Source organism: Citrus clementina, unplaced genomic scaffold (assembly GCF_000493195.1).
Source record: "Citrus clementina cultivar Clemenules unplaced genomic scaffold, Citrus_clementina_v1.0 scaffold_2, whole genome shotgun sequence".
Taxonomy (NCBI): domain Eukaryota; kingdom Viridiplantae; phylum Streptophyta; class Magnoliopsida; order Sapindales; family Rutaceae; genus Citrus; species Citrus x clementina.
Genome location: NW_006262688.1, coordinates 7,096,563 through 7,121,886, shown reverse-complemented (window position 1 = coordinate 7,121,886; position 25,324 = coordinate 7,096,563). Strand labels below are relative to the sequence as shown.

At 31.6% G+C, this 25,324-nt stretch overlaps 2 protein-coding genes and 1 pseudogene across 2 annotated transcripts; 1 reads left to right on the top strand and 2 right to left on the bottom strand.

The window, feature by feature from the left end:
* Positions 1–950: 950 nt before the first annotated feature.
* On the top strand, positions 951–2,262 carry LOC112100849 (annotated as a pseudogene).
* A 373-nt stretch (positions 2,263–2,635) lies between these two features.
* Positions 2,636–3,433, bottom strand: LOC18053065 (glutathione S-transferase T3). The gene is made up of 2 exons (XM_006446100.1): positions 3,050–3,433; positions 2,636–2,956 (listed from the first exon to the last, which is right to left on the bottom strand). The coding sequence occupies exons 1-2, from the start codon at positions 3,431–3,433 to the stop codon at positions 2,636–2,638; spliced, it is 705 nt and encodes a 234-aa protein (XP_006446163.1).
* A 5,817-nt stretch (positions 3,434–9,250) lies between these two features.
* Positions 9,251–10,810, bottom strand: LOC18053064 (tyrosine decarboxylase 1). The gene has a single exon (XM_006446099.1). The coding sequence runs from the start codon at positions 10,808–10,810 to the stop codon at positions 9,251–9,253; it is 1,560 nt and encodes a 519-aa protein (XP_006446162.1).
* Between the last annotated feature and the right edge of the window lie 14,514 nt (positions 10,811–25,324).

Here is a 25,324-nt window from a genome sequence, read left to right as displayed (position 1 = left end):
TTAAGAAACTACATATCGTAATATTTTGTAAAATTTTCTCTGTCGTTTTTCCAGGATTGCTACAACAATGGCAATGGTTGCTACAGCAACAACTACAGTAACTGTATTGTTCCAGACTTGATTTCATTTTTCTATTATCTTGTTCTTTTCCATCTTTTGCAAGCCTATTGCATCAATATTCCTTCCTTGAAATTTAAGCTTTCGGACACCTACAATTATGCATATGATTTAAGCATGCAAATTATTCTAAATCAAACAAAATTTATTAAGAATAGAATAAGATGAATGATTATGCAAAATATAACAAAAATGTAATGAAAACACATCATTTACTCTCTAAGTATTTTTTATTTAAGTCTAAAAATGTCATGATAACTCTCATTTCATAGAGTTATCAAGTATGGTTGTTAGGTTCGATGTGTGGATATGGTTTTTGTGGTAGTTAGGTTAATGTATAGTTTATTTAAGTTAATGTATGACTATAATTAAGTTATAACAAGTATATATAGCTCATCTCTTAGTTGGTTTAAGCAACGATAAGTAGTCAAGCTTCTTAGTTCTAAAAGAGTTGTATTTGAGGAGTTGTTAAGTTAATAAGAAAATAAGAGTGTTTTGAGTGTTTGATCATTCAAATACTCCAACATAAACATCAATCATTGTCTTTTATTATTATTTGAAATCAAATAACCATAAATGCAAATTGCATTAACAGCTAGTTGAGCTACACTCAAAGGGCAACTACAACAATATAAAATATGCAGATCAAAGTGAACACTTCAAATCAAAGGACATTTTTCCTTTTCATTCACTTGGACATGTGGATTGAGAGTAGCAAATGAAAGCAGCTCTTGGTTGCATTCAAGTAAGGACATTTCTATTTTGTCCAGAAAAGAAATTGTGCTGGAGTCCTCGGCTTGTCATCACTACAAAAGATCAGTGCAGCAACGCGAATGCTAGCTTATAGAGTATCTGGTGGTTCTATTGATGAGTATGTGAGAATTGGCGAAAGCACTGCAATCGAAAGTTTGAAAAAGTTTGTTTTGCAGTGATTGAAATTTTTAGCAATGAATATTTACGATCTCCTAACACAAATGACATTGCTAGACTTTTAGCAGAAGGTAAACAACGTAGGTTTCCAAGAATGTTGGGAAGTCTTGATTGTATGCACTGGAAGTGGAAAAATTGTCCAGTGGCATGGAAAGGGATGTATGTTGGTCATGCCCAAGAACCAACAATAATCTTAGAAGCAATGGCCTTATATGATCTCTGGATATGGCATATGTTTTTTGGGTTACCAGGATCCCACAATGACATCAACGTGCTTGATCGATCTCCATTATTCAAAGACTTAGCTGAAGGACGTGCTCCATCAGTAAATTACTCAATCAATGGTCATAATTATACAATGGGGTATTATCTTGCAGATGGTATATATCCACCATGGTCAACTCTAGTGAAAACAATACCATATCCACAAGAAAATAAGCATAAGAATTTTGCTAAAGCTCAAGAATCAGCCAGAAAGGATGTTGAGAGAGCATTCAGAGTGCTCCAAGCTCGTTTTGCGATTGTGCATGGACCTGTTCGCTTTTGGGACTGTGATACACTTGACGATATCATGAAGGCGTGTGTTATAATGCACAATATGATTGTAGAAGATGAACATATTACTAAAGATATAGAGGACTTAAATGATGATGTAAGTAATGAAGATTATGTTAAACCATCATTTGAACGAACAATAGGAATTATGAAATTTATTCAAAATCATCATTGAATTAAAAACAGAGAAAATCACTCTCAACTTCAAAAAGACCTCATTGAACATTTGTGGAAACATCAAGGATCTCGTAAGGCCATGTAATTTGATAACATGTTGCATTATTATCATATTTGTCTTTATCTCTAAGTAATTTGTGATGATTTTAAATGACATTATTATTATTATGTCTTAAATATATTTTGGCTTTTCATAATTCTATTCATGTGCTCTGTTTTTCCTGATATGAATACAAACTATATTGCCAACAAATGCAATCAGTAGTTGCATCATTTGAAAATGTTGCCGGCCTTGGACACACTGCCCCTTACATATATTTTGCATTCAATGCCATATCTAAACACTTTTGTTGCTTGAAGAATGCCATATTGGACCAAATTCATGTCTCAGGCAAGACTGTTAGTGATAACAATGCTAACTATGACACCATGGAACAAGGTTGCAGTAGCCAAAAGCCAGTGCAAAAATTAGGATTTCTTTAGCCTCCTCACTGGCGGTCGCAAAGAGCACTTCCAAATCATGCAGTAGCTATGCTTAAAACATGGCTCTACAAAAACTTAATAAATTAAATATATAATATTATTTATAAAATTACATGAAAACATACAACAATTTAAAGGAAAATAAAACAATAGAATAGCAAAACATTCAATCTTTTTTTTTTTTTTCAAGGATCTCCATTTGACGATGATAATAATATTCTTGAAGATGAGAAGGCATTCCACTTGTTTCCATTCACATTATTTTCTCTTCTTCTCGCAATTCCTCTAAGTCGGCTTTTTGTTTTTCTATTTCCACCATTTCTTTTTCTAAAAGATACTTCTTCTCATTCATATCTACTTTTCTTGCTCGTTCTTATTTTTTGTCTGCACGCATTTCTTCTAAAATTGTCACAAGAGGATCAAAATTTTTTTCTCTAATCTTACGTTTCTCACTTTTCTTTCCAAGTGGTCTTTCTAAATCAACAAAATTGGTGTCACCATTATCATTTTCATCAAGATTGATAGGAGTCTTTGCAGTTGATGATGAGGATATACTAGGCGATGAAGCTGAAATTAAACCCTTTTTCTTCTCTCTTTTTGCTTGGTTATCAATCAACCATTTTGGATGATGCCTCAATATATTCCAACAGTGTTCAAAAGTAAATTTTGTTTTGAACATTTCCTTGTACAGAGCCTTTGCATTCATAATATGAAATAATTCATTTTAACTTATAAACAAATAAAATGACAAAACTAATTGATTTGTTTAATTAATTAAAATTCATACCTTGTCTTGTTCATTCACGCCACTTTGTTGTCTATTTTCAATTTGGGAAAAACAGTCGTGAAATTTGTTGGTGGCTTGCTGTATCTTTGACCAATGCTGCATCAATGATTTTTCATCCCGTTCCGATTCAAAATTCTTGTATTTGTGAAAATAACCCCCCACTCGAGCCCAAAAGCTTTGCTGTGTTTGATTAGTTCCTTGGACAGCATCCAAACTAATATTCAACCATGATGAAACAAGATGCATATCCTCATCCACTGAAAAAGGCTCACCGCATTTCTTTTGTGAAATGGAGCCGAGAAGAGTTGCTGATAGAGATGATTCAATGAATTGAGATGAATTAGGTATTTGTGTAGAAAATGATGGATGATCAAATTGATCCATTTTGATGAAGTCAAGTGAAAAACTGAATAATGGTATGAGTTCAATAATATTTAATAGGCTGAAAAAAAAAGCCGTTCAATTGTTGTTAAATAATAATTATGGCAGTTGTATCTTTCCAATAAGAATAATAAAATATTAATAGAAGAAGGAGAAACTCACTCGGTAATATTGAAGAGTGAGAAACAAATTTTATTTGAAGAATCTAAATTAATGTGTCTTTTGGAGTGTTTAATATTGATATGGCTCTTCAAATAAGAAGTAGAATTTTATTTAAAAACTCTTTTGGAGATGCTCTTATAAAGCTTGGACAAAAAGTTTATATAATTAACATGTTATTGATCAATGACTGCCATCAGTGAGTTAATTGTATAATATCAATATATGAGAAAAAAATTTTATATTCTAACTTTGTAAGTATATAATTTACTATTTTCACAATACGCAACATGATTGCAAAAATATTAAAAGCAAGCACATCAAATAAGATTGTTGCATGCGTTGTAGGTCAATGATACTTCCTTTGTGAATAGTTAGGTAAACCCTTTGTTTTCAGAAATGATTGTACAGATGCTTTTTTGGAGATAGAATTCCCGTTTAGACAAGCCTTGAGATTTGTGTGACTATTACTTGATAAATTTAATCTGTATGTCATTTCTAAAATAATGGAATCTTCATAATGATTTTGCCAACTAATGAGAATGTTACTTGATAAATTTAATCTGTATGTCATTTCTAAAATAATGGAATCTTCATAATGATTTTGCCAACTAATGAGAATGTCGGTGTCCTTACTCTGCCACAATATATACGTGCAGCCAAGTAAATGAATTATTTACCCATTGACCAAAAGAGATAAAATCCAAGGGTTTCACGGCTATTAACTCATACTAAAATTTTACTTCTTAGTTCATAGTTTTCTAATTATATTTAAATCATTATTTAGGGTGCAATGTGTCATTATGTATTTAAGCAATTCTGCAATGTATAAAGAAATTAAAGAAGCCCACCGACATGCAAGTTGAAACCAGTCAATATATTATAATAGATGGTTAATTAAAAAAATTAAAAAATACGGAAAATGGTCACATGTACAACGTTTGAAAGGCATCAGATCTGAACAAGACAAGGAAATTCTTATTCAATCAGCATTAGACGACAAATTTTCAACAATGCATGGCTAGTCCACTCCATCACTGCAGATAGAATCACTACTATGTAAACTTTTTTTTTATCCGCACTACTGTGTAAACATGATACTACTTGTCCCATGACCATAGCGTTATGTTAATTTTTTTTTCTCGGTTTTCTACGCCGTATATTATATATAATACAAAGATGGTGCAGCTTGTAACGTGCATTTGTCATCTATCTTTAAATTTTATGCTGCTAAATTACGCACGATATAAAGACATATAGATATACATTGCATTTGGAGATGGCCAATGGGTCGGACGACACGTGGTACATCACGTGTCTGACAGCACGGCACGACACAAGCATATTTCGGTAGGGCACACGGCACGACACGACACGCACGTGAGCCGGGCCAGCTTAGAATTTTAGGCACGCATGCCTTAAAAGCATGACACGATTAAAGATGAACTAAGCATGGCACGATGAAAAAACCCACAATAAGCACGTTTTATTTTTTAATGAAAATAAACTTAAAACTTTATGATTTTACAAAATAACTTGAAGTTGAATTTTTTAAATTCATTTAATTCTTATTTTAAAAAATACTATAATTGATTTATATTTATAATTTATTAAATAAATAATTGATATCATGATTTTAATGAATAAAATTATAAATATCATAATTTTATAAATATGCATTAATATTATTGTGAACTATGATCTATGACTAGGGATGACAACTGGATCGCTCCATAATGGATATCCATAATATCCATCCAATTGAATCGGATATTGGAACTTGAAACGGATATTTTAAAATTATATCTAGATGGATATGAATGGATATGAATAATTATTTTTGCCCAATCGATATCTATTTAACCCAACACAAGTTTAAAAAGTTTTAATTTTATAAAATTAAAAATGAAAATTGTAATAAACAAACAATTGTAAAAATAGTAAAACTAACTACTAAATCCTAAATCCTTATTTCTCAATTGATTACATTAAATTGCATTCATAATTTTTATCTCTTACCTGTTTCTGTAACCGGAAAAGAAGCCTGTGATCATCGAGAATGAAAGGCGCGTGAGCGCGGAGGAGATCAATCGCAGCGTCAATGTCACCATATTCTAACGACCGTCTGATCTGTCGAATGATCAATCTCGAGTGATAAGACAAAGAGGAGAGAGAGACCGAAGACGTGGAAGAAGAAGATAGAGAAGATGGTGGAGATGATACAGTTGAGTCTTTGATTAAGTTCTCAGATTTTGCGAACTCAAGGATGAGTGCGTCCAGAGCTTCCCAGTTCACAGGCATCGACTCCATTATTGTCAGTTGTTTGTTTGTTTCTCGCAAACGTGCGACGGCCATGTGGTGGCCGCGGCTCTTTGTGATGCGCGTGCGCCTCCATCATTTGTTATTTTCTAAATCGAACACCACCTTTAGATAGATCTTTGAATTTCCGATCTGTTGGTATAGGATGTGTTGACTACGAGTGATTTTATGGCGGCGGCGTCAGCGACGGATTGTGCTGTAACTTTTTTTCAAATTTTCTAAAATAATTATAATTAGCTTTTAAAATTAATGATTTCAGGAAATAGAAAATAGAAAAAGAATTTTTTAATATAATAGATGATTAATTAACTTTTACTTTATTATTATGTCATATTATTTTTTAAAATTTAGAAATACAAATTTACATCGATATCCATATTTTTGTGGATAAAATCCATATCCATATCCAGTTTTAGATATTAGATATGGATATAGACAAATCCATTATGGATAATTATGGATTTATACATGGGTGGACAATATCTATATCCAACTGGATATTTGCCATCCCTATCTATGACTTTATGTAACTTCAAGTTAACAATTAAGTTAACCCTTAAGAAAATTATTATTATTATTGTTGTTGTTGTTGTTGTTGTTAAGTATTAAAAAAATTCTAATACTATGAGGTCAAACTTAATAATTAATATTATATTTTCTTACTATTATTAATTTATTATTATTGAATGTGGACTTGAGTTTTGAATTTTTGATTCTATTAAATTTGAATAAAGGCATAAATCTTAAAGAAATACATAGAGTTGAAAAAAGTCCATCAACAGTTTAGTATACGCTCTTAAAATTTTTTTTTAAAAAAAGCTTAATAGGTTTTTTTTCTTAAGCATAGCACGACACGTGTAGGCACAGCACGAATGGACACGGCACATGTGCCGAGCCAGACCTAAGAAAAAAAATTAGGCATGGCACGAGCACGCATAGGCCTTGCTTTGGTGCCGCCCAGCCCATTGGCCATCTCTAATTACATTGAGATACACCTAATTTCTTGCGAGATGGAACTTGAAAATGAAATAAATTATTAACCCTATCAGTACAATAAGCGTTACTGAGTTGAAAATTCCATCCCGGCTCAAAAACTATTTCTGGTTACGTTTATGTTCATGGCCCCAATGGTAATTTTCTTTTTCCTTCCCTCAAGTATTGGGCTGCGACATTTTTGTGGTAAAAAGATGCATTTTATAACAATGACCTTCCTCGCCCGTTTGTTAAATTTTGACTTGACCACGAGTTGACTACTAATGTACCACAATACCCTTTCATAAACGAAAAATCAGGTTCAGGTCGAAACAGAAGCACCAAATGCCAACAACAAATGAACAATTAATAAAAAAAAATTCAAAATTTATGCCCAAATCAAAATTTCAAATTCCTAAATAATAAATCTCAAATTTCTGGACCTACTACCAAAATCAAAATCATGCTAATGACAAGATCATTTTATGTGTTGGCATTTAAACATTTGGTTAGAAAGTGACTCGATTGTGGGGACTTTAGAACGATTTGGTAATGCTATAATTCTTAAAATAATTTTTTAAGCGATGCTATGCTAACTTAGTTTGTATTTTAAGTGATGTATCACTACTAGAATTTCACTATTTGAATTAGAAATAATAAGGCTAAATAATTAATTATCACTTGAGCAAATGAAATAATGACACACCATTTGCCACGTCAATTGAGATATAAATTAAGTATCCCAACTAATTAAATAAGCATAATATTATTGTGATTCTTATTAATGGTGTTATAGAATTAATCATACTTGAAAAGAATTAGTTAATTATTTTTTTTATAAAGGGTTGTGAGTTGGAAAATTATTTGTATGTTTTTAGTAAATCTTACTGTTAAATTAGTGGAAAAATATAAATGACTAAAATAGACATCATTTTGAATAAAATTTATTTGTGCATGTATAAACATGTATATAAAATTAATTTTATTGTTTAAATATAATAATTTGTAACAAGAAAAAATAGTTACACTTTATATTTTATCTCAATCTAATTGATAATAACAATTATGGAAAAAGAAGCGCACATGAAGAAAAATCATATTAATAATGATGTGTATAATTTAGTGATTTTATTTCCTAATGAATAAGGATAATTTTGGTTTTATTTAACATATACATATAAGGATATACTTGGAATCATATTAAGGATAAAACAATGTATGAAAAGAGTAAAGTTACTTAAAAGTACCAAATAGGAAAGTTCAAGATCCGATCCAATCCAAATTAATCTATTTTTTGCCGGTTTGATTTTTTGATTGGATTGCATTGTATTAGATTTTTTTAAAAAAAATCCAACATTATTGGATTGGTTTATGGACCTATATGTTGAAATCTAATATAATACCAATCCAATCAATCAATTTTTATTTTATTATTTTTTTAAAAAAAGCTACATATCACTTTTATATTTAACTTGCTTAAAAAGAATCTAATTTTACTTAAACTTTTATAGTTTTCATGGTTGGTAAAAATTGATTGATATTTATTTTTGAATTGGAAAATCAATTTTGAGAAGTTAGGAACGAAGCACCAATGTTTATTTACAAATTAAGGAAAAATAACAAAACATTGAGCAACTGGGAGAAAGAGAAAAAGGTTTAAGAAATTAATTTTGTCGAAAATTATTTTAATAATAAAAACTTAATTAAATAGATGTTTTAGAGAGGAAATTAATGAGTTAAAATAGCTCCACCCATCTGAATATCAGATTTTAAAAAGATTTACGGTATGATAGGCTGATTTGGCAAAAGTGACTTAAAACAAATTACCAGTATTAAAATTAATTTTTTGCTAATCAAAATCACTGTGAAGCTCCGGAGAGCAATCTGATACAGGCCCTTATTGTCTTAAAAATTCTATTTTCAAATTATCATGGATTGATAGTAATTTATGGGTTAATTGCTGCTCTATAAACTTTCAAATGACATTTCTTTGAACCCACATCCATCATGATGGTAATTATCTCACTTATTTTTGCTAACAATTTTTTTTTAATTCAGAAGTAAATAACTTTTTTTTTTTAATTCAGTAAATAACAAATTAAATAAAAAACTGTAACTACATAGCGTCTAACACGAATACAATTACAAAATTACTTGTAAATCCTAAAGCTAGGGATACCGTAAACATCTTTATTCAAATAAGGCAATATCTCGACTGGACGGAAAGATGATCACACATTCATCTGCTCCGTTAACACAAAAGTTGTGATGCTATTTTTATGATGTAATTAGGAAAACAATAATTATGAAAGCCAAAAAGGACGTCATAAATTATTACATGCTTCCAAGTGCTTTAGGGTTTGCTTGTGCTCAGAATGCTTCCAAGTGCTCTTGCACCACCGTCCAAGCCGCCCTGACGTGTGATTCCATTGTCATCGAATTTCCCGCGGCAAATCGTAAGACGTATATTCCTCCAACAATAGCATGAGTCATGAACACTTTTCCAGATACATTAATCGACTCCAATAATTCTCGATTGAATTCATTTGTTCGCTCCTCCTCTGAGAACTGTCGATATTGATCATAAGTACCATTTTTGTATTTGGTTCTAAGTTTATCCATGACTGCTGATGGAGTAACCCTAAAACAGACCAGGGAAAAGTTTCTGGGAAACGCAACTTCAAACCTCTTATCACTGGTTACAAGCCTTTCAAAAAGTTTAGCCATGCCCACATGACTCCGAATGAAGTTCCTTAGATTTGCCACGCCAAAGTTTCTGATCACAACCCATAATTTCAAGGAACGAAATCTTCGACAGAGAGTTATTTGCCAATCTTTATACCCAACCTCTTGCTCCTTCGGCTCCTGATCAGTGGCCTCGTTCTTCAAGTACTGAGGATTTGTTGAGAGAGTGCTTAGAAGACAACTTGGATCCTTCACCCAGAGGCAACAACAATCTAAAGTTGTAAACAACCATTTATGTGGATTGAAACTAAACGAGTCCACACATTCAACTCCATCGATAAAATGTCGAAACTCTGGGCAAATGCAGGCACTTCCAGCATATGCAGCATCGACATGGACCCATATGCCAAATTGTTTTGCTACGTCGCAAAGCGGCTTTAATGGATCAACAGCTGTAATTGCTGTCGTCCCAACCGTGGCGCATAGAAATAATGGGATCAGTTCGGCTTCTACATCCAAGTTGATTTGTGACAGCACTGATTCTGCTGACAGCCCATAGGATGACGATTTTGTTGTCTTAATAGCTCGGATATTCTTGCGATCGATTCCAACAATCTGAGCAGCTTTCTGGAATGCACAGTGAGTTTGATCAGAACTATACACAACAAGCTTGGAAATGTTTTCTCTTCCAATCTTCTTCAAAACTCGATCTCTTGCAGCAGTAAGTGTGCACAAAAGGGCCTCACATGTAGTTCCTTGTATAACTCCTCCGCCGTTGCCAGAGAAAAGGAAAGACTTGGGAAGATCCAGCATTTGACCAAGCCAATCCATAACTATGTTCTCGAGCTCAACAGCAGCCGGTGATGAGATCCAATCCAATCCCACAACATTAAAGCCAGAGCTCAGCATTTCCCCGACAATTCCGGCAACGCTACTAGTTGCAGGAAAGTAAGCGAAGTAATTTGGACTTTGCCAGTGCGTTATGCCAGGCACAATATGTTCTTGTACATCTTGCAGGATTGTTTCCACGGATTCGGGACTGTACGGCGCGGATTCTGGTAAGCGTTTTTTGAGATAACCAGGTTCAACTTGGCTTCGAACCGGATATTTGTCTATATTTTTGTAGTATTCGGCCATGAAGTCCACGAACATGTGGCCTTGCCTCCTGAATTCCTCTGAGTCCAGAAGGTTAATACTTGAATTTGAGTTGTATTCGAGTTCCAGATCGGATGTGAGGCTCCCCATTTAGACTAGGAATAAAACTGAATTGAAAGAAAATGATAGCTTGGAGCAGATCAAGATTTTTATCTTATTTTCTGAAGATTGAAAGAAATTGGGATAACAGAAATTTAGCGAATGCTTGAGGATTGACGGATCCGATTGAGGATTTGCCAAGATAGCTTTTTCTCTGCTTGGCTTAAATGTTGAGACGAGCATAAGCTTGGTCCATTGCTCCTATATATATAGTTCGTTGAGATCGAATTCTCTGACCAAACCTAGGCAACTTTCGCTTTCGTCGTTGGCTGGCTATCCTTTATTCTTTTCTATTTAATAATCATGTGCACAATTCAAAGAAAAATTGTAATATATAATTATTTTTAAAAAAATCCTCGTGCTCTTTTCCCTACATTTTTAAGTCCCAGTAGTCGGTTGGTGGATGCTTGAAAGCATTTTGTTCTCGACACGTTGATTTTAATTCTCCAGTGCAAAGATTCAGAAAATGTAGATTAGACTATGTTTATGCATGCATCTGCTACCCTGTCAATCACTCTTGAATAGAGCTACCAAAACGGGTCGCCGTGTTCTTATCGTGTTGTGTCAAATTTAAGTCGACCCAAACACGACGCATTTAATAACCATGTCAAAATATTGAGACTCAAACCCGATACATAAAATAAACGAGTTATCCAATAACTTGTTTAATATCTATATGTTTAACAAATATTATATATTTTTACACACACACCCACCCACCAAAATATTACACATTTACACTACTAAAGTTTTAATTATATATATATATATATATATATATATGTAAATAACAGTACATATCAATATCATAAAATATATGTGTGTACTGATATTTTACGTACTTACACTATTAAAGTTCTAAATCTATACAAAATTTCACAAATAAAACACCATGTATATGTCTATCCTTCCTAAAAAAATAAAAAGCAAAATCATGATCAATATTTGAGTTTTAATAACAAGAACCTAGAAATTAATTTTAAAAAATATAACAGTGTCATTGTGATATAAATAGGTCAAGAACTTATAACCATAACCCGATACGGAAAAAAATCATGTCAGCTCATACCCAACCTATTTAATAATCGTATCAAATTTGACGACTCATACCCATTTATTCGTGTCGTGTTCGTGTAGAGTAATCGGATCGTGTCAAATTTTGCCAACTCTACTCTTGAATACTTACAAAGTTCGGATAAATAAATTTTTATGGTAAATATATTAGATCTTTCATCCAAGGTTGGGCTTATATAATTATTTGTTGGGAACTGTCATGTAAAGTTAAGCTTAATTAAAAGTGATCTATTAATATTTTCGGTAATTTAGGCTTTAATGTATTTGATAGGGTCTGGCTTTAATGTATTTGATAGGGTCTGCCTTTAATGTGTAGAGATTTAAGAGTAATTTATATTTTTATAGTGGGCTAAAATAGAAATACCAAAAGATAATAAAAAAGTTATATATATATATATATATATATAAGTGGTTATAATCACCTGATTACATATAACAATTTATTCTTTTTTTGACATCTCATAATCAGAGAGATACATAGATAAATTAAGTTAAAGAATTCTTTAAGAAAATGTGTTGATCTAGAAGACAAACCGTACTGCTCTATAGAGTAATTCGTCATTATAGATTTTAAGTATGTTTCTGCATATTTAATTATTTCTTTTTAGTGATACAACATGAATATTCCTGAAATTTTAGGTGATGGATTTCACAAAAGGGCTACAAAATAATGTCACCAATCAATGATTGTCATATGTTAAATAAAATTTAATTTTTTAGACTATCGTTAATGAGTTATCCTAACTTTAACCCCATTATTATTGAGTAATTTTACAATAAGGCCAAACTAAAAGACAAAGAAGATACACACTTCAATACAATGTGTTTTGTCATTTGGTGTATTGAAACTTGTAACTTTTTTTTTAACTTAGTTCTACCATATCAAAACAAAAGATCTCTCATTTGAAGGGGATTTATCATTTTACAATACTATAAACTCTTCTAAAAAGTACATGTTTATTTTAGTTCATTAAAATTTAGGATGTGTTTGGCACACCACATTACATAGGATTGTATTAATTGATGCAATGCAATCCCATGCTTGGTAAATATTCCTCTTCACATTATGGTGTAGTACAATACACCATAATGTGAACAATGCTGCATTAAACAAACTCAAGGGGAGTGGAGTCTGTGTAATATGACATTGTTCACATTAGTATCTTTTTAATTTCTTTAATTAAAATAATAAAACTAAATAAAAATATATAATATTAAATAAAATTAAAACTCAAATATGATGCCATCTGTGATAGTTTGATAGCTGCCAACTGTCGGTGGCCATTGTATAAAATCTTGTTTTGCACTAAAATATGGCCACCATTAGAATTCTTATTGTCTTGGCTTCATAACGGTATAATAGTTACTAGTAAAAAAGCTTCTATTTGCATAAATTTACAGTAAAAAATTTGAAAACTGAAACTTTGAATGTAGATTGACAACAAATGAAAATTCCTTTGCTGATTATAGTTGCACCATTGCATAGCCTCGATAATAAGGATTCTAATGGTACCAAAACATAGTTCAAATGACATTAAAGTAAGGTGGCCGGCGGTAGCTTGTGGACTAGGTCACGAAAATTATTTATTTAATTACAAAATTTTAAATTATCCATTTAACGTAAATAAAATAATATTAATATTTTATATAATACAATTTATAATACACCAAACATAATATCATAGTACAACTTAATATAAGATAATGTAATACAACATATAATACAGCATGTCAAATACATCCTGAAAGATTTAATGCACCATATATTGCCACATGTTACCCTACTTAGATCTAAGATGTACTATAATGTCCTTATCTCCATCCTAATAATCATTAAAAATATATTAATTTTAAAATATTATTTCATTATATAATGATTAAAAAATAAAAATATTAATTTTAAAATATCCATTTAACGTAAATAAAAATTCTAATTCAAGAATTTTTTTTTCTTTTTTATTTTTCCATGTGATTGAGTTAGGTAATTTATGAAGAGCATTTTCACGATAATCAGCCAGTGAGTTTAAATATATCCGAAGTGGCATTGTTTAGACCGTAATTTAGCGGTATCCATTATAAGCAGTTCTGCATTATCTAAAAATAATTAAAGTAAGCCCACCGAGTAAGACTGTCCCGTGAGCAACCAGTCTATAAATAATTCGCTTCAACCAGTCTGTAGATAATTAATCATAGTCGTAGTATAAAACTATTAAGAAATACAGATTTGATATTTAGATTTCAAATAATAATAATAATATGTGGATTCGGTGTACTTTGTCTAAATTAATCACATAAATGTGAAGCTGATGGGTTAACTTCAAAATATTCGATTTTGTTCGATGGTGTTTGATCATGGTGAATCTCCATGATCATTTTGTCGATCCATGCAAAAGAAATTAAATTTTTCGCGCATTGACCAAAGGAGATGATCTTAGGGTTTTCACGGCTATCAAGGCATGCATATTAAAATTTTAGTGCTTAACACATGGTTTTCTAATTATTTTGAAATGATTATTTAGACTGTCATGTGTAATAATAGATACATGTAAGCAGCTCTGGAATGTATAAAGAAATTAAAGCAAGCCCACCGAGTAAGACTGTTGCACGACCAGCAGCAATATACAAGTGCAAGCTAGTCAATAAATTATTTTACGCATTTGACTTCAATATAATATAATTACAATATTGAACACAGAAATTAGACAGTTACATTCATTTATGAATGTCATAAAATTATCTCTCAAATGATAATGTAAACAATTAAATATTAATTAATACTTTTATAACAATCACTGATTGGTGCCATGATGTGAAAGATACAAGTTTTTATATCTCAGTTTTATAAATATATATTTACTCTTGTTCGTTATTTGACGTGCATATCACTAATACACAGTAAACAAATAAAACACAATCTGTACAGCTCAAAGAGCGTGATTCGGCAGCGGTGCAATCCGTTAAATAATCTCTTTTCGATCAAAAAATTATTAATAAATATATGATTAACAACGTGGCAGATGCATAAAATATATGAAGTCATTATCTAGTGCACATGATTGGTTCATAAAACACATGAAGTCATTGAACACATTTGCTTTCAAAGCATTCGCCAACTGGAGTTTAAAAATAGAGAAAAGAAATCGAGATCATCAAAATAATGATTTAAAATTATCAGTACGTCATTTTCAAAAATCGATTCACTCCCAGCATATTCTTTGAAAATATCAAAATCACTTGCTGATCCTCTTGGATTTGCAATTGCAACGAGAAGGTCGATCAATTGTAATTGCAAAGAAATGAATAGGAAAGCAGCCATCCTTCGCGAACATTTAAGACTTTTCTACAAGAAAATAAGAAACAAATAATTAATAAATCTCTAAATTTAATAATTTCTCGTCTTATATTTCAAAACTCATCAATATTCTTGGTAGTTATCAATATTGCAAAGCTACCTCATTATTATTATTGTTAATAATATAAAAAGTGCCGATGTACAGTTTATTAATAATACAGGTGGTGGGTTTAGTGCTACAGTCTAACAAAGTTTAGTGCTATAGTCTAACAAAGATGATAACTGCTATGTTATTGCAGCAGCTACCTCAAACCAAACATTATCAGAGCTAAACAAGGCAAGGAAATTAATATTCAATCAGCACTAGATGATAAATTTTCAACAATGCATGGGTAGTGAACTCCATCACTGCATAGAATTCGGATCATAATTGTAATTGAAAAACAAAAAAATGATACCGCTTGCCCCATGACTATTATAGTAATACAGGAATGGCTAGTCCACTCCACTGCATAGTGTTATCTTTTTTCACCTTTATATACGCCAGCGATTATTATAATACAGGCCGTGTGGCGCTAGCTGCTTTTACATGCATTTGTCAATTGTCATCAATCTTCAAATTTTTACGCTGCTAAATTTGATATGAAGATAGATATACATTGATAGACATGGAAAATGTCCGGGGGCTTACTCTAATTTCTTGCAAGATGAAAATTGAATGGGAAATAAATTATTGACTATCACCGATAAGCGTTAAGAGATAAAATGCCAGCTAAAAAACTTTCTGGGGCTTCGTTTACGTTCCTAAGCCCAACCCTTGTTTGTGCTAATGACCATACCATTTTGAGCGTTGATATTTGAACTAAAGACTCTTATAAAATGAATTGTGACACCGTACTGTATGTATTAGAAGAAAAAGATAAAATAATTAAGGACAAATGTCTATTTAGTTCTTATATTTTAATATTAATGTCTATTTAGTCCCTATATTTTTAAAAATACCTCAAAACATCCTTGCTGTTAAAGTATTGATACCCCTACCGTTGCTTTTTATTTCTTTTGACTTACTTTTACAATATTACCCTTATAATTACCTCTTTCATCTCTTCATCTCCACACAATAAACTTCTCTTTTCTTCTTTTTTAGTATTTGAATTTGGTATTTTTGATAGTTTTATTGATTGAATGAAATCAATTTAAAAAAGATAAAAATCCTTGAATTGTCATAGTTAATGGTTTTACATAAGCGTAATCGTTCTACTTTTTAATGTTGGTTGAAATTATAGTTTAATTGATTTCTTTTGATTTCTCTTTTTTTTTAATTTTAATTCTAAATAATTTGTATTGAGTTTAATCTTGTTTACTTATATTCTTGACTGAAAAGAATAGCCAAATGCTAGTTTAATCCCTATATTTTTGGGTAAGTTCTCGATTAGTCCTTTTATTTTGAAAGATATATCAAGACACCCCTGCTATTGAATATGTTATACTCATGCACTTATTTCTCTTTGCTTTTATAATAATACCTTTACAACAGTATTTTTGAAAATATTAATTAATTTATCCATAAAAACAATCAATTAAAAAATTAACTCCAAAAATAAAATGAAAAAAATTATATTTTTGTTATTATTTTACTTTTAGGATTAATTTGATAAATTAATTTTTTAATAAAGAATTATTATCAAGGCTATTACAAAAGTACTAAACATTGTTTTAAAATTATAGTAAGGGTTATATGTAAAAATAAAGAAAAAATAAGGGCTGAGTATGATATATTCAACAGAAATGATATCTTAATGTTTTAAAATATAGGAACTAAATAGTTGTGTATCTCGAAATATAGGAACTAAAGAAACATTTATCCTAAAAAGAATTGTAGTTTATCAATTCTTGAAATGAAAATTATTGTTCATAGTTTCGATTAAATTGATGATTACGAAATCTTGAGGTTTTGAAGAATCGAAGAAAGAAAAAGGAAGTAGAGCTCATTAGGAACGTGGAGAGAGAAACAAACTGAAATTTGAAGTTATTTTCCATTATGTAATTTATAGTGTATTAAAAGGAAAAATTAAAAGTAAATTAAATCCTAATTGTAAAAAGAGTTAAATGACATGTGTATTAATCTCCTTGAAACCTTTAGAAAAAATAGATTAGGGAGGATTCAAACCCCTTGACATACATGGCCATGACTATAATGACATTCATATATAGTAAGAATTTTTTTTTTTTTTTTGATAGAAAAGGAGCCAAAGAGAATTTTTGTAACACACGTTCGTCGCTTAAGCCACAAAATGAAGCCACACGTGGCTTATTAAATTGAAAGTAGTCAGCTGCTTGCTTCATGTTTCACTTAGAGTCTCTGCGCATGCGTATTTGCAAGTGCGATGCATGCATTACATATGCTAAAAAACAAAACCTCCTAAAATTACGCAAACATGCTTGTCCCAGAGGTTTCTTCAGCAAGGGCTATAGCAGCACAGATTTGGGCCTCCTGGTTATTGATTAATCTGGGCCATACCATTATTTTGCACGCGCCCCTTCAAGCGCAAAGGTCGGTAGCAACACATTGAGCTTGCTTCTAAAGTATAGTTAAATTTGTTGCATGTCAATGGATTTGTAAGAACGTCTGACACTTGATCTCTGCCAGGGATGAACTGCGCTTCTATATAATGGTTTTCCACTTTGTCCCGACCAAGAGAAGATATATTTTTGTGTTTTCTTCGCGAATGATACACAGGATTGGCTACTGACTATGGCAGCAGCACATGCTGTCACTCCATATCACATCGGTGTTCTTGATGGATGAAAATTGATTTCTTTGGGTAACCATGATGTGATCCAAGTGATCTCAGCAGAGGCATGGACCATTGCCCTGTACTCTGACTCGGCAATGGATTTAACCACCGCTTGTTGCTTCTTGGAGCTCCAAGAAATCGAGTTTTCACCCAAGTAAATGCTCCCACTACACTTCTGTAAATGTAGCAATACAAAAAGGATTCCCTTCATATGTATACTTTGACAGCTTCTTAGTAATACTCAGAACCGTTGACATTCCCTTGCAGGTTCCCATTTCTACTCTCTGAAGCAGGTCAACAAAGGCACTTTACTTGAGACAGAGCTAGTTGATTGTGCTTCTTGTTACTTCTATCCCAAGCAATTCAAATCTCTCATTTGCTTTAAGGGAAGGTTTTTTTTCCAATTTAGGAATTGCTTCCTTGATCTCTGCTAGCGTTATTGTACCATTGATTTGATAGAATGAAAATTATGTTTACTTAATTTTAAAAAAATAGAAATAACATTTGGTACAGTTAGGCATTTAGAGTGTTTTTGGGCCACTCCTGGTTACAACCACAGTCTACCAAGTAGTGGTGCCTACTTCTTCAAACTTGAGACTTGTGAGTAATAGGAAATTGACAAAGTGAGTTACACACTTACATGTGTTCAAAAATCATTGTGGTGTTGTCTATATATTTGATTATTTTGAGTGCTAGAACTTGCTGTGGAATCGGTTTTTAATTAAAGTGGATCTATCTAGTACAGAGCTAGTAATTTATATATTTTTCTGGATGGTTTGGTCTTTTAAGATAAAAACAAAATGTGGATTTTGTCAAAACTCAAAAGTAAAATTGTAAAGTGAAGAAGTAATAATTATCTCAAGACGGAAAGCACTACATACTCAAAAAATTAACGGCCTAGCTAACAATAACATAGGGGAAAGTGAATGAAATTAATAGGGAAAAAAATCAATAAAGTGTTGGCTCCACTGGTAATGGGGTCCCCTTAAGTGGCTTAACTAGATTTGCTCCCCAATTCGAGTCGCAAGGAAGTCGCTTTTGTTGGGAGAACTTGTGCCTCTCGGTTCGAGCAGGGACTTCTAATCTGGGTTGTGGTACGGGCTTAAAGGTGCCTTCCACAGTTGGGGCTCTCCTCAGAATATCTCGTGGTTAAGAAAAAAAAAAAAAGAAGGGAAAAAGCAAACGAGCTAAAAGATTTTAAAAATAGTTGTCTTATCAGGTTTCTTCACATTCCCCCTCAGCTGGGGAAGGAATTGATCTGATTCTTTCTCGAATTCTCGACTTCAAGTCCTCCGGAATCCTCAAACCTCTAAGCCTAGGCATAGCTCCTTCCTCTAGTTGCCACTATATTTCATTCGCAAGAAGATGTAGAATTTCAAGCCGACGAACAACCTTCGCTTTGCAGATCAGTTTCTTTCCGGAGTAAGAACCATAGAGCAAGTCAAGAAATCACAAGGTTCGACATCTTCTCCAACGCAGGCATTGGAAGAATCATCAAGATTTGAGTTTTCCAATGACAAACATTCGAGACTCGCCAAGATGACATGTATTTCCTCTGGTAATTTCTCGATCTTTCCCCGTAGTCTCAAATCTGCAAGGCATGGACAATCAGAGAGTGGTTGCAGTAAAGCAAATAAACACTCACCTGACAGTTTAATTGATAATATTTGAAGGCTTTTTAGTTTGGCAATAGAGTTGAAAGTGAACATTACCTTTTTTCTTGTCCATTCTTTGTGTTCTATGTGCAGCTCTCGAAGATTGATCAATTTATCACATCCAAGCTGATTCCAACTTTCAATCTCCGCATACTTAAGATTTCGAAGGTTAGTCAAATTTTCTAGCAGCAAATACCCGCTGAAATTTCCAATCAAGTGTCTCAATTCTGTCAAACTTACTAATTTCAGTCGGTAGATCACACAGTGTGTTGGACAAGTCAAGAGTTTGTAAAGTGCATTTGGGAGTGAGGTGCTGTTATAACACCCATTCCTTATTTGTTTTAATTTTATTTTATTTATCTATTAAATTGTTTATCTTTTGTTTGTGTTAATTTATTTTAATTAGCATTATTTGAGATAAGGCATAATTCTTTTTATTTATTTTTTTAATATAAATTATAAAGGATTATCATCTTTATAGTATAATGTATTTTTATAAAAGTAAGCATTTTTATGAAACTTAAACTCTTCCTATCTCCCTATGATTTAAAACTCTTTAATCAAATAAATGTATAAAAGCAAAGAATTCTATGGTTTTCTTTTATGCACGTTTGAAAGAAGTTTTGAGGTATTTATCCTTATTTAATACATGCTCTATAATACAATCTTATGTGTTTGATAATGAATGCATCAATTGTTATCTTTATCATGAATGACTGGCTAGGCATTATGAGGCATGAGTGTCGTGATTTGATTACTATTTCTCCTTTATTTTTTATTTAATTTCCACATGCAATTTCCATAGAATTAAAGTAGACATCCTAAGGTTTTCAATGATGTATTTTGTGCAAAGAGATTCCAAGTAACCATGTTGTTGTAAGTTTTTGAAGTTAGAACAGTGGTGCTGGAAAATTCCAATTTTCAACAGCATGTTTGACTTTACCGATTTTTCTAACTATCAAGTAATCCTCATTATGTCTACATATGTATGCTTAATTTTCATAATTTTTGGTTGAGTACAAAAATTATTAAAAATCGTTATGTTAGGCAGCTGCAATGGAGACTGCTTTCCAGAATTGCGATGGTTGATAGTAAAATTATTTTAGGCTGTTTAAAGGTTTTTAAATGATCTATGAAAATTATATTCGTATAATATTATGAGTCCTCTATGATTTAAAGCTTATTTAACTAATTTTCATTAAGTTATGAATTTTTGAAATGCGAAACACCACCTGAAAGTTTCTGGACAAGTTTGTTGGTCTCTTAATATAAATTCGTTTAAAATAGTTTTACATCTTCAAAAATTCTAAAAATTTGATATATTATTTCTTGATGTTTCTACTATTGTAAAATCAAGTGATCTAATTTTTATGAGTTTTATTAAATATTTTATGAATTTTCTAATTCAGCTACCATTATTTTTTGCATGTAAAATTCCTTTTGCAATATGTTTCTAACTTTTATTCATTTTTTAAAATTTTTAAATGAAATGCTGCACATGTTTATGGTTTCTTTTCCTTAATTTTTATAATTTTCTAACATATGATTAGTTTGGTAGAAATCAGCTTGTATAAGACGGTCATGTTTAGACTAGCTTTGATGGTTTAGTGCTTATGATTAGGCTTGGTTATGTTGAATTTATATTAAGGTCAAAATGAGTAGTAATATTGATAAGGATGCATATTGATGTTTTAAGACGAAAATGAGCTCGTGGATAAGGTTATTGTTCTTTTTATTGCCGAGTATTGAGGTAAGTAGATTCATGCATGGTACATGTATTTCACTATTAAATTACTTCTAATTCGAGTTATGTATTATGTTGAATGAAAAGTATATGAAACTAATTTGTTTTAGTCTATTATAATTTTTGTTTAGTAAAATCATTCTTTAAGATTATTTATAATAAAACTTTATTTATTAAAAACTTATTTATAAATTGTTTTAAAAATGAAAACTTTAATTAAATTGTTTTGAGCCAAGTACTTTGAAATAATTATCAATTATTTAAAAGTAATTTGCGGAAATACACACACACAAATGATTAAATTTTCAAGGATGGTTTTAAATGATTTGGCTCATTGTCCATAGTGATGTTATGTTATGGAAAGCTAGCTGGATCTTATGCATATATAATGTTAATGTTAATGATTCCCACGGGGTATTGTACCCTAAATGATGTTATATGGCCGAGTCACCAGGTCTATAGGTGATATTATACAGTATGAGCTATTTATGTTTTATGTGTTTCAAACACTATTGTTATGTTTAAAGGATTTAAATGACTTTATGATGTTGTGATTTATTTTTGTTAAATGATGATTTACAAAGGTAATTTCCCTTATTATTATGCATATTTATGAAATTCAATCAATTATATTTCATTGACCATATACCTGTCAACTGTTGGAAACATACCCGCGATTGGATATTTGATAAAATCCCCACCGTCTACCATGAAAAGTTCGCTGAAGTCGTGCACTGCATATTTTTTATATGCTCTGTATCATACAACCACTGACCCTCATTATCCTTGATTGCTTCTACCTTGTTATGTCTCCTTCTGCTAATAATCTTCCTATGAAAGAAAGTTGTATTTCTATCCCTACTAGATAGCCAATGCCTCCTTAACTTTTGAAACCATAACAACTCTTCCTGAGCAAGGACACCCTCTAGTTCCTTTTTAAGCGAGGACTCTAGAATTATAAGGTTGTTTGAACTGTGCCGCTCGAGATTTTCGAATATCACCAAGACGAGCAAGAAGCCTCCTTTTCCGCCAAAAAATATTCCCAAAAATTTCCCTGTTCTAATCCTTCAAATCCCTAATAAAACTTTTTACCGCTTGAAAATGATTACTATCACTAAGACAATGGCTTGCAACAAAATTTGTGATAGTCTCATTCATTAACCAAGCTACAAGGAAACAAAAAGGTTTTATTTCTCCCTTCTTATTCTTAGGTAGCGTTTGTTTTTTTGTCTGAAAACTAAATGAGTTTGAATTTTTCTAAAGTCTAAAGGTTTGAATACGAAAATCTAAATAACATGTTTGTTTTTCTTTTTTTAATATCTGAATATAAGTGGCATCTTATTTATTTTTACAATAAAAAAAATATCTTAAACTTAATTGTTTGACATTTATGTCCTTATAAATTAAAACAAAAAAAGAGAATTACATTTTATAATTTAGGAAATAAATTATTTTACAGAGATATTGTTGGAATATAATATTTACTTGTCATTAAGACATTTTGACAGCCAAAAGTTTAATTTTTTTATTCAGATGTAAATGTCTGAAAATCAGACATAAGTTCTAAAAAATAAACAAGTAAATTTTAAAAAATGTCTGAAATTAATAAAATTTCAGATTATAGACATTTAACAAACAACTTCTTAGTCCTCCCAAATCTCACCAGCACGGGACGATGATCAGCATGAAGTTTTGGTAGGTGAATAACTGAAGCTTCCTCGAACTTCTTCATCTATTCATCGTTGCAAATTTCTCTGTCAAGTCTTTTGGAGTGTAATCCTCTAGACCAAGTGAACCTAGGTCCTTCAAACTTTAGGTCAATCATCTCTGCATTATGAAACCACCTGCTAAAATATCTACACGCACCTCTGTTTTTAGGGGACCCCCCTTTTTTCTCCTCATCATGAAGAATAGTATTGAAATCCCCACCAAGAAGCCATGGCCCTTTAATATAATTACTCATCTTCTCTAACTTACTCCAAAGTTGCATTCTAACTACATTAATAGGGCTGGCATAAACAGCCGTGACCCAAGACCATACACCAATCATATTTGTTACCTTAAAATGGACAAATTGTTTATGATTTATTACAATATCCACATTAAAACCATTACTCCACAAAATCCAAATACCACCAGAGAAATTATCAGCTTCTACTCTATGCGACCTATGAAAGCCGCTTGTCTTGATAAATTTGACAGCCTTTAAACCGCTGACTTTAGGTTCCAGGACAGCAACAATATCAGCCTTATAACTAGATATAAGTGAATTGAAGGCTCTTTGAAATTCCAGTGAACAGACTCCTTGATAGTTCCAAAACAAAATTAATAGATCCATAATTAAATATATAAGTATGGAGAGAAAGTTTCCTTACTGTGCTGGCTCTTGCACGTCAGTTTCAAGATCCATGTCATCCTCATCAATTGGAGAGACCATACTATCTGAAGAATTAGTACTCTCCTCACTACTCTCACCCATATAATCCCCATCTTCTGACTCATCTTCCTCATCCACTCCATAGTTTTTGGCCTTGTCAGAGGATTTTTCAATATTGTCCATAGCATCATCATCATGCTTATCGTGTAGGGAAGGAATGACAACTGCATTATTACGGTATACAAATTAGTTGGTATCGGTGCTGAAGGTTACTGCAGTGTATTTATCTGGATTAATTAAGACTGGTTGTTACGTCGGTAAGGACATTTGGTGGGGTTGGTATTTTTATGTGACTTGGCCTTTGCATGCATGGCTTTCGAGTGGGAAGGCTCAGCTTGGCTTGGCTATACGTTGTTTGTTTGCATAGGTAATGCTGGGAATGGACTCTTTGGTATTCATGGTAGGTTTGGATTGATGCTTAAGAGTGTTAGCTGTTTAGTTTGTTTTAATAGAGTAGTTATGACCATCCGTGGAAAATATAATTAGGGGTGTTCATAATGCAATCTGACTTGTTCAATCCATCTTCTCTGCAAAAATTCAATCTGTAAAAATTCATTCTGTGAATTGGATTGGATTGAAAAGTTAAAAATCCACAGTCGGTGGATTAGATATGGATTTATTTTTGTAAATCCGTAAAAATCCACGAATTTGCAATATATATATTTAATTAAAAAATAAAATTTATAAATGTTGCATTACTACATACTAATAAATAAATAAGTAAAAATGTAGTATACTAACACTATACATACCTTATCCAACAATAATATATAGTAAACATGATTAAATAATTGAATAATTAAATAAAAAAATATAACTTTCTAAACAGTTAATTTTTATAATTTTAGTTAATTTTCATGTATTGATTTAAACAAATGAGATTTTTTCTTTTCATAATGTTATATTTTGAGACCTTAAATGTATTATTCTATCTCTATTTAAACACTTAATTTATTTAAATTTTATTCAATTTTGCATTTGATCGGTAATAAAATTATTTTTATATAAGTTTTCTTATTTAATTAATTTGTAGAACGAACAATTTTTAATTAAAAATTTTTAATTCGCAAAATAGTAGATTGAATATGGATTAGGTCAAATTCGCATCCGATCCGTTGACATATGAATTGGATTTAGATTAAATTCGTCAATCTGTGGATTGTATTGGATTGAAAATTTACAATTCGCAAAATAATGGATCGGATATAGATTGATGTTTAATTCACAAAATCTTATCCGCGAACACCCCTAATCACAATATCCTCTCCCATAATTTCATTATTAAGAACATCAAATCTTGACCCCCTTGAATGTTGCTATTAGGAGCAAGATTTGATCCACGTAAAATCTCACTTTCCTTGTGGAATCTCCCTTTCCCTCTTCGGTTTACCACCATCCAAGGCCCATGTTCTTGGTTCTGATTTCCAGACACCGAATGTTTTTCAGACGACTCACTAGGGGAATTACTAACGACTCCATCCAATCTGCTTCCTCCCCGATTTTCA